Raw genomic sequence first — 13,410 nt, forward strand, 5'->3', positions numbered from 1 at the left:
TTGCTTATCCATAAATATCCTACAAGAAGTGAGGAACATCCAACATTCATGTCGTTTCAAACGAATAATATAAGCAAATATTCAGTTACCCCGAAAATTTGGAGAAGTCCTTGAGTTCCATAGAGGTCACAAAGTGAATATCCATCATGGAGAAGATAACAAGATTGCTAATGAGAATTTTCCTTCACCCAACTAGCCTAGTGGCCAAGAAGTAGGACATTATGCGAACCAACCTGTGGTTGGATGGTTAGAGGGACAGTGGTATCCCCAGCCCACTAGGGTTCAAGTCCTGATGCTCGCATTATTCCTGGATTTATTTCAGGATTTCCGTTGATGCGCTTTCAGTGGGAGGAGACGTTCCCGTCGACGACGAGGCGCCTACGGTGACTTCGTAAATCTCAAGATGATATGCCGGCTCAGTCTTTCGGAGGTGCTCATAGGATGTGCGTGTGTGCGGTCATAGGGGTGAGTGTATGCGCGTATGTATCAGCGCTTGCGTCTGTACTGGTGTTCAAACAAGGCTGTGTACTATAGACCCAAAGTGGTCGGTCCCTTCCCCCTGACCCTACGCAAGCGGGAGCTGCAAGCACCAGGCTGCCCTTTCTTTTTATGTGTGTTGACCTAGACCATAAACAGTAAATCACCACGCGAAGGAGTACTAAATAGCGATGTCCGAATGAGATGCACATAGGAGAAAGAGGAGATCATGGATTGAGAGTTTGAGACTCAAGAATAGACCTTGGGGAAGGTTAGATTGATTTTCGTTACCCCATCAAATTCACTGCAGTGCATGTCATGCAACTTTGCTACGTTCTTGATATGAAAAACTTGTGGCTGCTGAATAATTGTACTTTAAGAAAATTAAAAAAATATGCCTGATTCCCAAACATATACTTCTGTACCATAATCAAAATCAACAAAACACTACTAGCAACTGCTTGTAGTATACTTGGTGCCAAAGAATTGAAAAACAAACATGCTACGATCCAGTTCAAAGATTAGATAAACAACCAGAGGCGATTAACCTTATAACATAGTATCGCTAACTGACATAAAGCATGATGAAGTCCTATCTTTCCAAATTCATGTCACTTGAACCAATTTATTAAAATAAATAATTCTTCTGTCTTATAGATTGAACATCTAAGCACATCATACTAACTAGTGCTGCAAATCATACGAAAAGGAGAATAATAAGAAATATAAATTGACCAAAAAAAATTGTTGAATACTTTGGAGGTGTTTCTATTAAAGCTTTGTACAAGAGCCAATGAACAAGGAACACATAACATATATTTTGGGGTCTTTGAAGTTATATGTCATTCCAATTAGTTGCAGAAAGGTATATTACTAAAATTGCTTAGTATGACTTGATATGAACTAATTTCTCAGCATACATTACAATTTACAGTCCACATGCATACCAAATATTTTCTTTTCTGCAAAATATATGTGGTCCAGATTTATGAGCATTTTTAAAAAAAAATTGGATGTATGGAAAGCAATCAGAGTTATGACAAATTGAATGACTTAACAATGGTGCTTTCAAATATTGAAATTAGACTTCAGCTGATCAAAATATATAATTATGTTTCGTTCAGAGGAAAAATTCCTAGCTTCAGCAGTACTAAAATGATTTCCATTTGACAAGAACGAAACACCACAATAAGGTGGAACAAAACTATTATTTGCAATGTATAGTGTATGAGTTTAAAAGGTAACAAATCACGCCACATGTTTATCCTTCTTGAGTAGCTTACCTGAAAGTTTCAGGGTGTGTTTAGTTTAGAGCATCCTTCTTGAGTAGCTTACCTGAAAGTTTCAGGGTGTGTTTGGTTTAAAGCATCTCTAGCAAACTCCGTAAAAGTCTAACCCGGAAAACGCATTTACAGTTAGCTGCAGATCAGATTTGCGGGGCGAATTCGTATGCTGCAGATCAGACCCCGTATATGAACCTATAAAATTTAGAAAAATCGCGGGAGAAACATCATGGACCTCGTATAAGATCAGACCCCGTATTTGGGTCATGTTAGTCCATCGGCACGAGAAAGTCGGACATCTTTTAAAGGATCATGAACTTTGGTTCAAGTTTTTTTGACACCAGAGAAAGGGCCTACAGGTACTTCGAATCGAACTCTATACACGGGAATGCATATGTATGTATCGCACGCAACATCACAGGATCTTGCAAAAACAATCCTTGGAACGAATCCCCAACAAGAAAACACGAGCGAGCCTTCAGGCTTTGCTGTCCGCTCTCGCCACCGCCGCTCTGGAGGCCGCCTTCTCCAGCCGGAACCTCCGGAAGTCGGCGACGAGGCCGACGTCCACGTCCCGCTTCATCCTCTCGGCAAGCGTCGACAGGACCTGCACGCTCCAAGCTTTCAGTTCCACATTTCTCTCGGCGAGAACAGATAACAGAGATTTTGTTAGGCACAACATAAGGCGATGCTTACCGACTCGGCGACGCCCCGGAGGATGGCCTCTGGCACGATGCGCAGGGGCGGCGGGAGGGCGACGGTGATGGAGATCTCCAGGTGGCCCCTCAGCCGGCTGCCGCGCCGCTGTCCCCTGTCCGCGTAGAGCGACCCCCGCACGCCCAGGTCGAAGCTCGCCGGCGTGTAGCCGCTGTCCAGCCCCCTCAGCTCCCACTCGGTCTGCATTCACAGCCCAGACAAGAGCAGCACATTGTAAACTTGCAGTCGTGCGGATATAGATAGAATTGGAGGGCTGTATACGCACGATTCGGAGGTCGAGCCCGCCGGCGTTGCGGTTGCGCAGCTGCATCACGACGACGGGGCGCACGGTGATGAGGAGGAACTCCAGCGGCAGCATCTGGATCCTCCACTCCTCCTGCGCAAGAAATAGACAATCGATCGATCAGCCGCAACGCCACCGTCGTCCTCCCTCCCCCCACTTCCCTGCGGGGGGGACAAGATAGAAGATTCAGTAATTTCAGTTACATCGCTGAGCTGCTGGCTCCGGCTCTCGTCGGGGAACATGGCGCGGAACACGCGGGGGCGGTCCTGGAGGTACTCGTCGAACGACACCTGCAGGCAGAGCCAGTCCGCGCACGCACGATGAATCAATCAATCAATTCGAGCCGTGATTTCATCGAATTCCAAACACCCAAAGCGGAGATCGATCGATGTCTGACGCTTACCCCCAGGGGCTCGTAGAGGGGCATGTCGGTGTCGATGCTGGAGGAGTAGGTGACGGCGTCCGGCGAGGTGGACGACGGCGCCCCGGCCTCCGCCGCCCGGGCCGTGGTCGCGACGGCGCGCCGCGGCGGCCTCGACTGCCGGGGAGCGGAGCAGACCAGCGTTCTCCCGGGCGGCGCGGAGGCGGTGGGGCGACTGGCGCTGCGATTCGCGGTCGCCGCGGCAGGCAGCGGCCGAGGCCGGTGGGCCGTGCTGGAGGCGGCGGCGGCCATGGCCGGCCCTAGTGCCGTGCCCGTGCCCGTGCCCATCGTTGCTGAGGTCGGCACGCGGCAAACGGAGACCACTCCTTTTCCCCGTGTGACGGGGTAGGGGGACTACCGGACTAGGGACAAGCGGTGGCCGATGACCCGGGTGGGTGACATCCTGATCGGGCCACTGGAACCTGGAATGATGGGACCACCTTTCTGGGTGTTTGCTTTGGATATTTTTCAGGAAATGCAGTCTAACGATTTTTATGAAAATAAAATAAAAACACAATACAAACGTAAACTTTCACATACACACAGACACTCGCTCTTATGAACGAACGCATGTCGTTTCTATCCCTGGGAGATGACCTTAAGATTATTGAAGTTGTTATAGATACTAGCAAAATGATCCGTGCGTGGGAACGGGAGAAAAATAATAACCATAATCTCCGATGGTCATGACCAAGCATCACCGAGATACACTATCGCTCTCAATTTCATGAGATCATGAACAATTTTTGAAATCACAAACATTTTTTAAACTCATGCAAATATTTGAAATCGTGAACATTTTTCAAATTCATGAACACTTTTATAAAATCAAGAACATTTTTTGAATTGATGAACATTTTATATTATTTGCAAATATTTTAAAAAAACTTTGAACATTTTTTTAAACACTTTTGTGAATCGGCAAACATTTTTTTAAAATTGGTGGAACAAATTTTGGAATTCACGAATTTTTTTATTTAATGAACTTTTTTGACACGCATGATCATTTTTTGAATCAGCGAATACTTTATGAATGATTACACTATTTTATAAGTCACAAACAGTTTTTGAATTTTCAGGATATTTTTTCATTCATGAACATTTTTTGAATTGACGAAAAAAATTAATACATGAACTTTTTAAAAAATCATGAACATTTTTAGATTTCCCGAACATATGTTTTCAAATTTTTGACCATTTTCTGAATAAGTAAATATTTTTTACAAAATTTTGAACATTTTTTGAATCCACAGACATTTTATGATTTATTAAATAATTTATTTAAAAAAATTCATTTTTAAATATTTGGATAATCACACATAATTTAAAGTAGAAAATAGAACAAAAAAAAACAGGGCGCCCGGACATGGGCCGACCCAAACGGGTGCGCTGTGATTTCTCCTGGCGCACAGAGAGCGCGGGGTATAGGAGGTCCCTACTGCATGGGCCGGCCTGGTGACAGCAGACGGCAACGGAGACCACTCTTTTTCCCCGTGTGACGGGGTAGGGGAGTAGGGACAAGCAATGATCGATGAACATGGTGACAGCACGTGAGCCGCGGCTGCTCGGCAGGCAGCGCGGCGTGTCACTAGTCAGGTCTTTAGTTACGGAGCGGGTCTTGAATTCGCATCGCGCCACCGAGCCTGACCGGGGCACTGGAACCTGGGATGATAGAAGCACCTTTCTTGTTTGCCCGAAAAATGAGGTTGAAAAGCTTAGTTAGCCATACTATCATTATGTCTCTCAGGCCTCTCCACACCTCAATGGTATACAATCAGGTTCCATCGCATTGCCTCATTTCATCCTTTTTAAAGCCTCCTCGCACGCCATATCACTAAAAAATTAAGGGGAAGTTGCCTGATGACTATTTCTCTTATTTCTCGTAAACATCATATCTTTTTTTATTAAACAAGCCTAAGTAATTGCCTAGGGTCCGCAAGTCAATGACATGTGCGATGGTGGCCGGAAGTGCGGGGCGGCGTGGTGGCATGGCCCGTTGCGGGGCGGTGCGGTGGTGACGTGGTGTCGGTGGCCCGGCGTGGCGGCGGTGTGAGAGCCTTCTCTCGTGAAAATTTAAGCAGCTTCCTGTCCGCCAATTATACGGGAAAGTTCATATCCCCGTAAACGTGAGGGGAGTTGGCTAGGGAGGGGGGTATACAAGATCCCTTAAAAAACCAGGACTACCAAAACTGTTGCCTGAACTCCCCGTAAATGATAGCTTTTCGGTAATGATAACTCACGAACGGTTTTTGTGGCAACTTTACCTAGTAGGAGATGACAAATCCTATCCTTTTTTGCCGTAAAATTTCTCTTCTTTTCAGAAATTGCCAACCTATACAACTAAATTTGCTATCTAAAACATTCACAAATGCCAATCCTTTCCAGCAAACGTTCGTCAGATGGAAGTTATTGGAGTTGCTCTTAATTCGCATCCATTGTAAAGCCTGGTTATTAAATTTTAGCACTTTGTTTGGATGATTGATAGACATTTATTTTTCTTTTGCTAATATAGGAAAAAAATCAAGGATATAGATGGCCATGGCTAGTTAATTATTGTGACATAGATTTATGGTTGTGCTTGCTCTTCCATGTAGTTCGTGTCCGTGCGTTGGTGATGACTGGCAGTTGTGGCAAGGGCCATGCCAAATGGTTAAAAGTTAGGGTAGGGATGGATTGTGGGAGAGGGGAGGTTTAGAGGAGACTCTTGATTAGATCGATCTGAAAACAGTTATAGGCTCAGATCATTTGGCTGATTCTCTCAAAATCTTGAGAATCAGACTTTCTCTTAGACTCTCCCATAATTTTGAATCCATATCTTGACTTAGACCCTAATTAAGTACGATTGTGAAAAAACAAGTCTTAAAAATTCTGGAAGAATATGTGGGGAGGTCTGATTCTCAAGATTCTGGAAAAAACGGCGATGGGTAGGTGAGGCGGAGAAGGCAATGGTGGCTAGGAGGAGGAGCTAGCTAGGGCTAGGTCGATGGGGATGCCTCGCCGTCGGGCTTATATTGTCAGGGGAGGCGGACGGCTTGGCGTCAGATTATATTGTGTGGCGACCATCGACGGGCTGCCTCGGGTATGCGGAGAAACGGACTAGGGCGAGCAGCTAGCGGTCATGTCGCCCCCTCACTGGTTATTCTATAGGCCGGTGGTGTGGCAGAAACCCAATCGTGGCACGAAGAGAGAAGATGAAGCTTTTCTCCCGCATGGGTTGTTGGCAATAGAGCATGCCACAAATCAGGCCTCCCAACATCCATATATGGAGATGTTAAAAAAAACATCCATATTTGGAGGTTAATCTCTTTTTTGGAGCGAGCTCTATAAATTTTGACGATTGCACGCATACAACGACTATGTTATAATACCTTTTTGTACGCTCATAACCAAACCTCTATATCTGGGGAGGTTTTTGCCCCCACGTCTCGCCACTTGGCTGATGGGGACTGAGAGGCCTATCAATTGTTGACACGTGCATTTGTTTGGGAGGCTACAGGGTAGAAAACGCGTGTGGCCATAGGCCTTCGGTCAAAATTTTGTTAACATTTTCTCATGTGCACTTGGGGTGTCTTTAGCATTTTGGTTCAGATGATTGTTTGTTAGGATTTTGGATTTTTCTGTGCATGCATGGTTGAATTGATGATGTGATCACGTGCATGCAACTCTCACGACCGCTTAATGCATGCAGTAGGCCGTTGTAAAAATTTGTTGTGTCTGCATGCATGTGTTTATCATTATGACTGTAGACACGTATATATTAACCTGGACGTGTTAGCGCCTTGCTGTTCACCTGGTAGTTTCTCGATGGTCCCACAGCTTCGTACTCTCTAGAATTATCGTCGGTCAATAAATATACAGAACTCACCACGGCGAAGGAGCAACAACCACCACAGAGCAGCATGCGCTACTGCGCTCACCTCCGACTCCGAGGCAGCATAGATGTGCATGGGTTGCGCCGTGTGTGCGAGTTGGAGGTGCCGTTTTGGCAATAGCTATGCTTACCGGCGGGGTGTAGGTACCGGTCGCCGGCAACCACTCTACGGGTCGACTACGCCATCGCGAGCAGCCACGGGTGCAGTCACAAACATGTAGAGGAGCTCTGACAGAAGCCGGCGGGAGCAGGAGGGATACAGGAGTGTGCCGACATTCCCACCTCGCGCCGCCCAAGCCACCCCCACCCCGTTGGCGGCGAGGTCTTGCTGAATCTGCAAGAGCCAACAGGAACGCCGACGTCTTCCGCGGCCTGGACTGGCTCCGCATCACGCAACAGCTGGGTGTGCTTGCGCATGCTATGCTCGAGGTCATCGTGTGCATCACGCCTGAAGCCCTCCTCCACGCCCGCAGGCCTCCCTTCTCTTTAGTTGTCGCCGTTGTACGCATGGACGCGGTGTCTTTTGTTCTCTAACCGTCACCGGAGCTCTAATCTATGCCTGCATGGCGGCCATGGTGCTCTGATCCGGAGTTCCAGCTCATCGGCTTCGTCCGTGTTAGAGATAATCACGATTAGGAGAAAACTAGTCCGGGACGGACTTGTAGTCTTTTGCCGAGTCGGCTAGATGCTAGATAGGATAGATACTATTTATACCTGTATCTAGTCCCCCTGTAATCATCAGATTGTAAAAAGCAATAAACAACAGGGACGACACGTTCCTGGTTTTGCGATCAAGTCGCCGTGTCCTGTTCACGTGTATAGCCAGCTACGAAATCGATCCAGTTAGCCTGCTTCTCGTACGTACGTGTGCAACTCGCCGGAGTCAGCTAGTTTGCTATGTGCGTGTCTCCAGCCTACTTCGTCGTTCGTCGCTCCGCCGGAAAGTAATCAGCGGATCACTGCGTCGACGTCGGGACCAGTGCTAACAATTGGTATCTAGAGCTTTGGTATTGACGTGATTCTCGGAAAGCAATCGAAGGATGATGTCGACCACGGGCAAGGAGATTGTGACGGCGGCAGCGGGAGCACCGATGCCGATGGTGGGGGGATCACAATTCCCCCGTCTGGATCGAGAGGACTACACACTATGGGCGATGAACATGGAGGTCGCGATGGAGGGAGCTGAATTCTGGGAAGCCGTCGACCCGGGCGGCGCCGAGTACGCAAAGGGCGCGGCGAAGTACCGGAAGGATCGTCAGGCGTTAACAGCTATCTACTCCGCCATGCCGAAGGATGTGCTGCAACACCTCGTCGGAAAGAACTCGGCGAAGGAGGCATGGGAGACCATCAAGATCCTACACCAGGGTCATGACCGTGTCAAGGAAGCACACCTTCAGTCCCTGATGAGAAGCTACGAGTGCCTGAAGATGGATGAAAGTGAGACGGTTGATCAGTTTGCCGCCCGTCTCAAGACCCTCGTCAATGGCATACGCAGCTATGGTTCAACCCTAGAAGAAGTTGCGATCGTCCGACGATTTTTGCGCGCCGCGCCGGCACGCTACATTCAGATTGTCACGTCGATCGAGCAATGTCTCGACCTGAAGACTCTCACGGTTGAGGATCTCGTCGGAAGGTTCAAGGCCCACGACGAGAGAATTCGTCTCAGTTTCGGCGACACGGAGGCGAGTGAGCACCTCATGCTTACAAAGGCGCAATGGATCGCCCTGTCGAAAGAAAAGCAAGGCGGATCTACGAGCAGCGACAAGAAGAAGGGGAAGGGGAAGCAGCGCTCGGCGAGAAAGAACTTCGCCGACTCGGACGACGAGGATGCGCCTGCACCACCGAGGAGGAAGTTTGACATCAGAAAAGTGAGGTGTCATAAGTGTGGCCTCCTCGGTCACTTCAAGGCTAACTGCGAGGAAGCACCGAAGCAACGGGCGCTTATGGCCGAGGAAGGAGACGATGGGGATATGATGCTAATGTGCGAGCTAGTGGACGAAGAGGATCCAGATGATCTTGGTCAGCTGGACACGGGTCCGGTGAGTGCATCTGCGTCAGTAAACCCAGGCGAAGTTATGGCGCCAGAAGACCATGACCCAAGGCGTGACAGTGTGATTACGTTAGAAGCAGGCGAAGAAGTGGCGACAAAAGTCCATGACACAATGCGTGATGGTATGGTCGCGCTAGAAAACGGCGAAGACGTGTCGCCAGAAGAACATGACGCGGGGCGTGATGAAGCGATCATCCCAGAAGAACGCAACATGCGGCGAGCTACACTCGGACCAGATGAATTTGGCGCATACGTGATTTTGGATAGTGCAACGACGAGTTGCGCGGATGGGTCTAGTGGCATTGTGAAGGTGGCAACGAGCGGCGTCGCGTCACACGCCAGTTCACTAGCTCCATCGGCTGCGTTGCAGGTGCCGGGCGAGAGTGCTTCGCTCGATGACTCAGTGAGCACGTGTGCGAGCCAGGTTGCTGGCACTGCAGGCGGCAGCCCAGCGGCAACTGAAAGCAGCAGTAGCAGCAACACGTACGTGGCTGGTGCTGCCTTGCCGGATAGCGCGTGCAGCCCAACAAACGGGCTGGATGAGACTGGCCACTATATGCCTCATGCACACAGGCCAGGGAACCAACCACCACGTGGTGGTGATGGTCTACGAGACAAAGCAGGGAAGCAAAGCCCAGAAAATTTGCAAGGCGCAGAAAATTGTGCAGAAGGCAGTTCACCACCATGTGGAGGACCGAACGATGCCAAAAAAGGTGACGGGCAGCAGCGATGGAGTCCAGTAAACAGCAGGCTTGGAAGCCAGGTAAAAGAAGCAAAATCGCCAGCAACGGTAACTTTGGCAAGTTTAGATTCTTCAATAGCACACGAACGACGCGTGTTGGATCTCTCTCCAGAAGCAGGGCTTCAGATAAATTTGGTAAAGATGAAAAGTAAAGGGCAACGAAGTTTGCACATCGAGGAACCGGAAATTTTTGAAGATGCAAATATGGAGGAGTGTTGGCGTCGTGCTATGAATGAAGAGTTGTGGTCGATCCGAGACAACAATACATGGGAGCTCGCGGATCTTCCCAACGGTCAGAATGCCATAGAGCTCAAGTGGGTGTACAAAGTCAAGAAAGATGCCGAAGGGAACTTGCTGAAGCATAAAGCTCGGCTCGTAGCTAAAGGATTTGTGCAAGAGCAAGGTGTGGACTTCGAGGAAGTATTCGCTCCAGTTACAAGGATGGAATCGGTGAGGCTAGTTATAGCTCTCGCGGCTCAAGAATCTTGGAAGCTACATCACATGGATGTAAAATCCGTATTTTTGAACGGGGAGTTGAAAGAAGAAGTATACGTGAAGCAACCACCGGGGTACATCAAAGAAGGATAGGAACACAAGGTGTTGAAGCTACACAAGGCATTGTACGGGCTATATCAAGCTCCTCGGGCGTGGAACATCAAGCTTGACCGTACATTGATTTCTCTTGGTTTTGAGAAAAGTCCACTCGAGCATGCTATGTACAAGCGAGGTAAAGGCAAGGATCGTCTCTTAGTGGGCATCTATGTTGATGATCTCTTGATAACTGGAGCAGACGAAGAGGAGATTGCGCGATTCAAGCTACAGATGAAGGAGCTATTCAAGATGAGTGATCTAGGGCTCTTGACTTACTACCTCGGGATCGAGGTACATCAAAAGCCGGAGGGGATCACACTATGCCAGGAGGCATATGCAAAGAAGATACTTGAAAGCTGTAGCATGGAGGATTGCAACCCAAGTTTTGTTCCAATAGAGCCTCGACTGAAAATTAGCAAAAGGAGTGAAGCCTCTGCGGTTGATGCAACGGAGTATAGAAGTGTGGTCGGAAGCCTAAGGTATCTTGTGAATACACGACCGGACTTGGCCTATTCCGTTGGCATAGTGAGTCGCTTCATGGAAGCGCCCACGACTGAACATTGGGCAGCTGTCAAACATATACTCAGGTACATCAAAGGGACAACAAACTTCGGTTGTGTCTATTTGAGAGAGAAGAAGGAGATGGTGGAGCTACTTGGCTATAGTGATAGCGACCTGGCAGGAGATGTGGACGACCGTAAAAGTACCTCGGGAGTGGCATATTTCTTGGGCGGGAGCATAGTGACTTGGCTATCACAAAAGCAAAAGGTGGTCGCATTATCATCATGCGAAGCGGAGTATATTGCAGCTGCGACCGCGGCGGGTCAAGGGGTGTGGCTAGGAAGGCTACTCGGTGACCTCACAGATAAAGAAGCAGAGAGTGTGGTGCTCAATGTTGATAACAAGTCTGCGATTGCCCTATGTAAGAATCCAGTGCATCATGATAGGACAAAGCACATCGACATACGGTATCATTACATACGGGAGTGCGTGGAAGAAAGTAAGATTGAAGTCAACTATGTTTGCACCGACGACCAGCTTGCAGATATCCTGACCAAGTCTTTGGGGCGGCAGAAGTTCACGGAGATGCGGGAAAGGATTGGCGTCCAAGCTGTGAAGTGAGGACATCGTGCTTAGGGGTGTGATTGTTAGAGATAATCACGATTAGGAGAAAACTAGTCCGGGACGGACTTGTAGTCTTTTGCCGAGTCGGCTAGATGCTAGATAGGATAGATACTATTTATACCTATACCTAGTCCCCCCTGTAATCATCAGATTGTAAAAAGCAATAAACGACAGGGACGACACGTTCCTGGTTTTGCGATCAAGTCGCCGTGTCCTGTTCACGTGTATAGCCAGCTACGAAATCGATCCAGTTAGCCTGCTTCTCGTACGTACGTGTGCAACTCGCCGGAGTCAGCTAGTTTGCTACGTGCGTGTCTCCAGCCTACTTCGTCGTTCGTCGCTCCGCCGGAAAGTAATCAGCGGATCACTGCGTCGACGTCGGGACCAGTGCTAACAGTCCGCTCCCACGGCATGGATCAGAAACCCAGCAAGACCAATCCACCTCGGCACTCACGCCGCCGCCACCATGGAAGGGTTGAAGGAGGCGAACGCAGTGCATGGTCTTCGCACCACACCAATCACACGTAAGATGACGTTCAACTTCGCGGAGTCGACGTCCGGCGTCCTCTATCGGGCTTTACGCCGGAGACCATGAGGCGGTGACGTATTCGGCGGGCCCTAGGCATGTTGGTGTATGCGTTCTCGCCGACTAATGGGCGATTCTACCTGGATGCCTTGGAGGCTTGGGTGCTCTGCGGCTTTGTGTTGCGCGCGTCGCTGGACGCGGCCGTCGATTAGGGATCGGTGGTGGGTGCACGAGATGGACGACATGTTCGGGTTTGTCTACTCCTCGGTGGAGGATGACAATCATGCGTGGACGCACCTGACTATCACGTCGCGGGAGATGACCAACAACGACGCCGTCACGGGATCCAGAGCCTGTACAGGAGCAAATCATACATAAATAGATACAGGCTCTTCAAAGAAAATATGATGCTCTTGACAAAAATAAAATGAATACTGTGAGTTCACTAAGCGATTCATTCCTTCTAGATTTCGTGGGCTATCTCTTCTTTCATCGACGATTTTCTTATCTACTGTACCAATCATCGTGTGGATGCCCAGAGAGAGGGAGAGTTCCCATGCATGCGAGCACATCCAATCAGCTGTATGCAAACTACCTCGATCTATGTATCTGATCCATGCAAAACCAAGATGGTAAATAAGTCCTAAATTAACTTAACAGGTCAATTATTTCTTTCGTATATCTTTTTCTTTATGTCAAGCCTTTCCTTGGGTCCTTCCATATGCCTAGAGTAAAAAAACGGAGGAAGTACAAGCTAACGAGAGAAATAATTTACCACATGGCATATGTGGTAAGCTATAAAAAACCAGAAAAATAATTTTGTCCCGGGGGTTCGGTATCGGGGTATTTAGGATCTGTAATTAACCGCTTTTACATGATAAATGTTGGGAGGTTAACACAAATCTAGAGAAGAAATTGGACGGATGGAGTGGCTTAAACTGAACTTTGAAAATCATTTCCAAAATCATTCTTCTTACGTACTGCCCTCAATTTATAGAAATTGTAAAATTACCACATACATGCATTTTACAAGAAATATGCAATGCTTTCAATTTAGAGAAATATGCAACACCTTTGATTCAAAAATACATCAGTTAGATCAACATGGGTGTACTAATCCTATCTAATAATTTCTGAGACATTATACTACTCCATATACCCATGACACCCATACCCGATGATCCGATAGTACCATACACCACGCTTAAACCACCTCAGGATCACCTTCAAGAATTGTACTTTTCTAATGTACCATCTTCTGTCTTAACTCTAAAATAAAATAGTAGACTAAATTCATATTTTTTATAATCCTAGATATATGACT

At 47.9% G+C, this 13,410-nt stretch overlaps 1 protein-coding gene across 1 annotated transcript; it reads right to left on the bottom strand.

The window, feature by feature from the left end:
- Positions 1-2,058: 2,058 nt before the first annotated feature.
- LOC123048950 (uncharacterized) lies at positions 2,059-3,569 on the bottom strand. The gene is made up of 5 exons (XM_044471961.1): positions 3,164-3,569; positions 2,964-3,050; positions 2,743-2,853; positions 2,457-2,657; positions 2,059-2,367 (listed from the first exon to the last, which is right to left on the bottom strand). Exons 1-5 carry the CDS (start codon positions 3,467-3,469, stop codon positions 2,239-2,241), a joined length of 834 nt encoding a protein of 277 aa, XP_044327896.1. The 5' UTR covers positions 3,470-3,569; the 3' UTR covers positions 2,059-2,238.
- Between the last annotated feature and the right edge of the window lie 9,841 nt (positions 3,570-13,410).

Source organism: Triticum aestivum, chromosome 2D (assembly GCF_018294505.1).
Source record: "Triticum aestivum cultivar Chinese Spring chromosome 2D, IWGSC CS RefSeq v2.1, whole genome shotgun sequence".
Lineage (NCBI taxonomy): Eukaryota > Viridiplantae > Streptophyta > Magnoliopsida > Poales > Poaceae > Triticum > Triticum aestivum.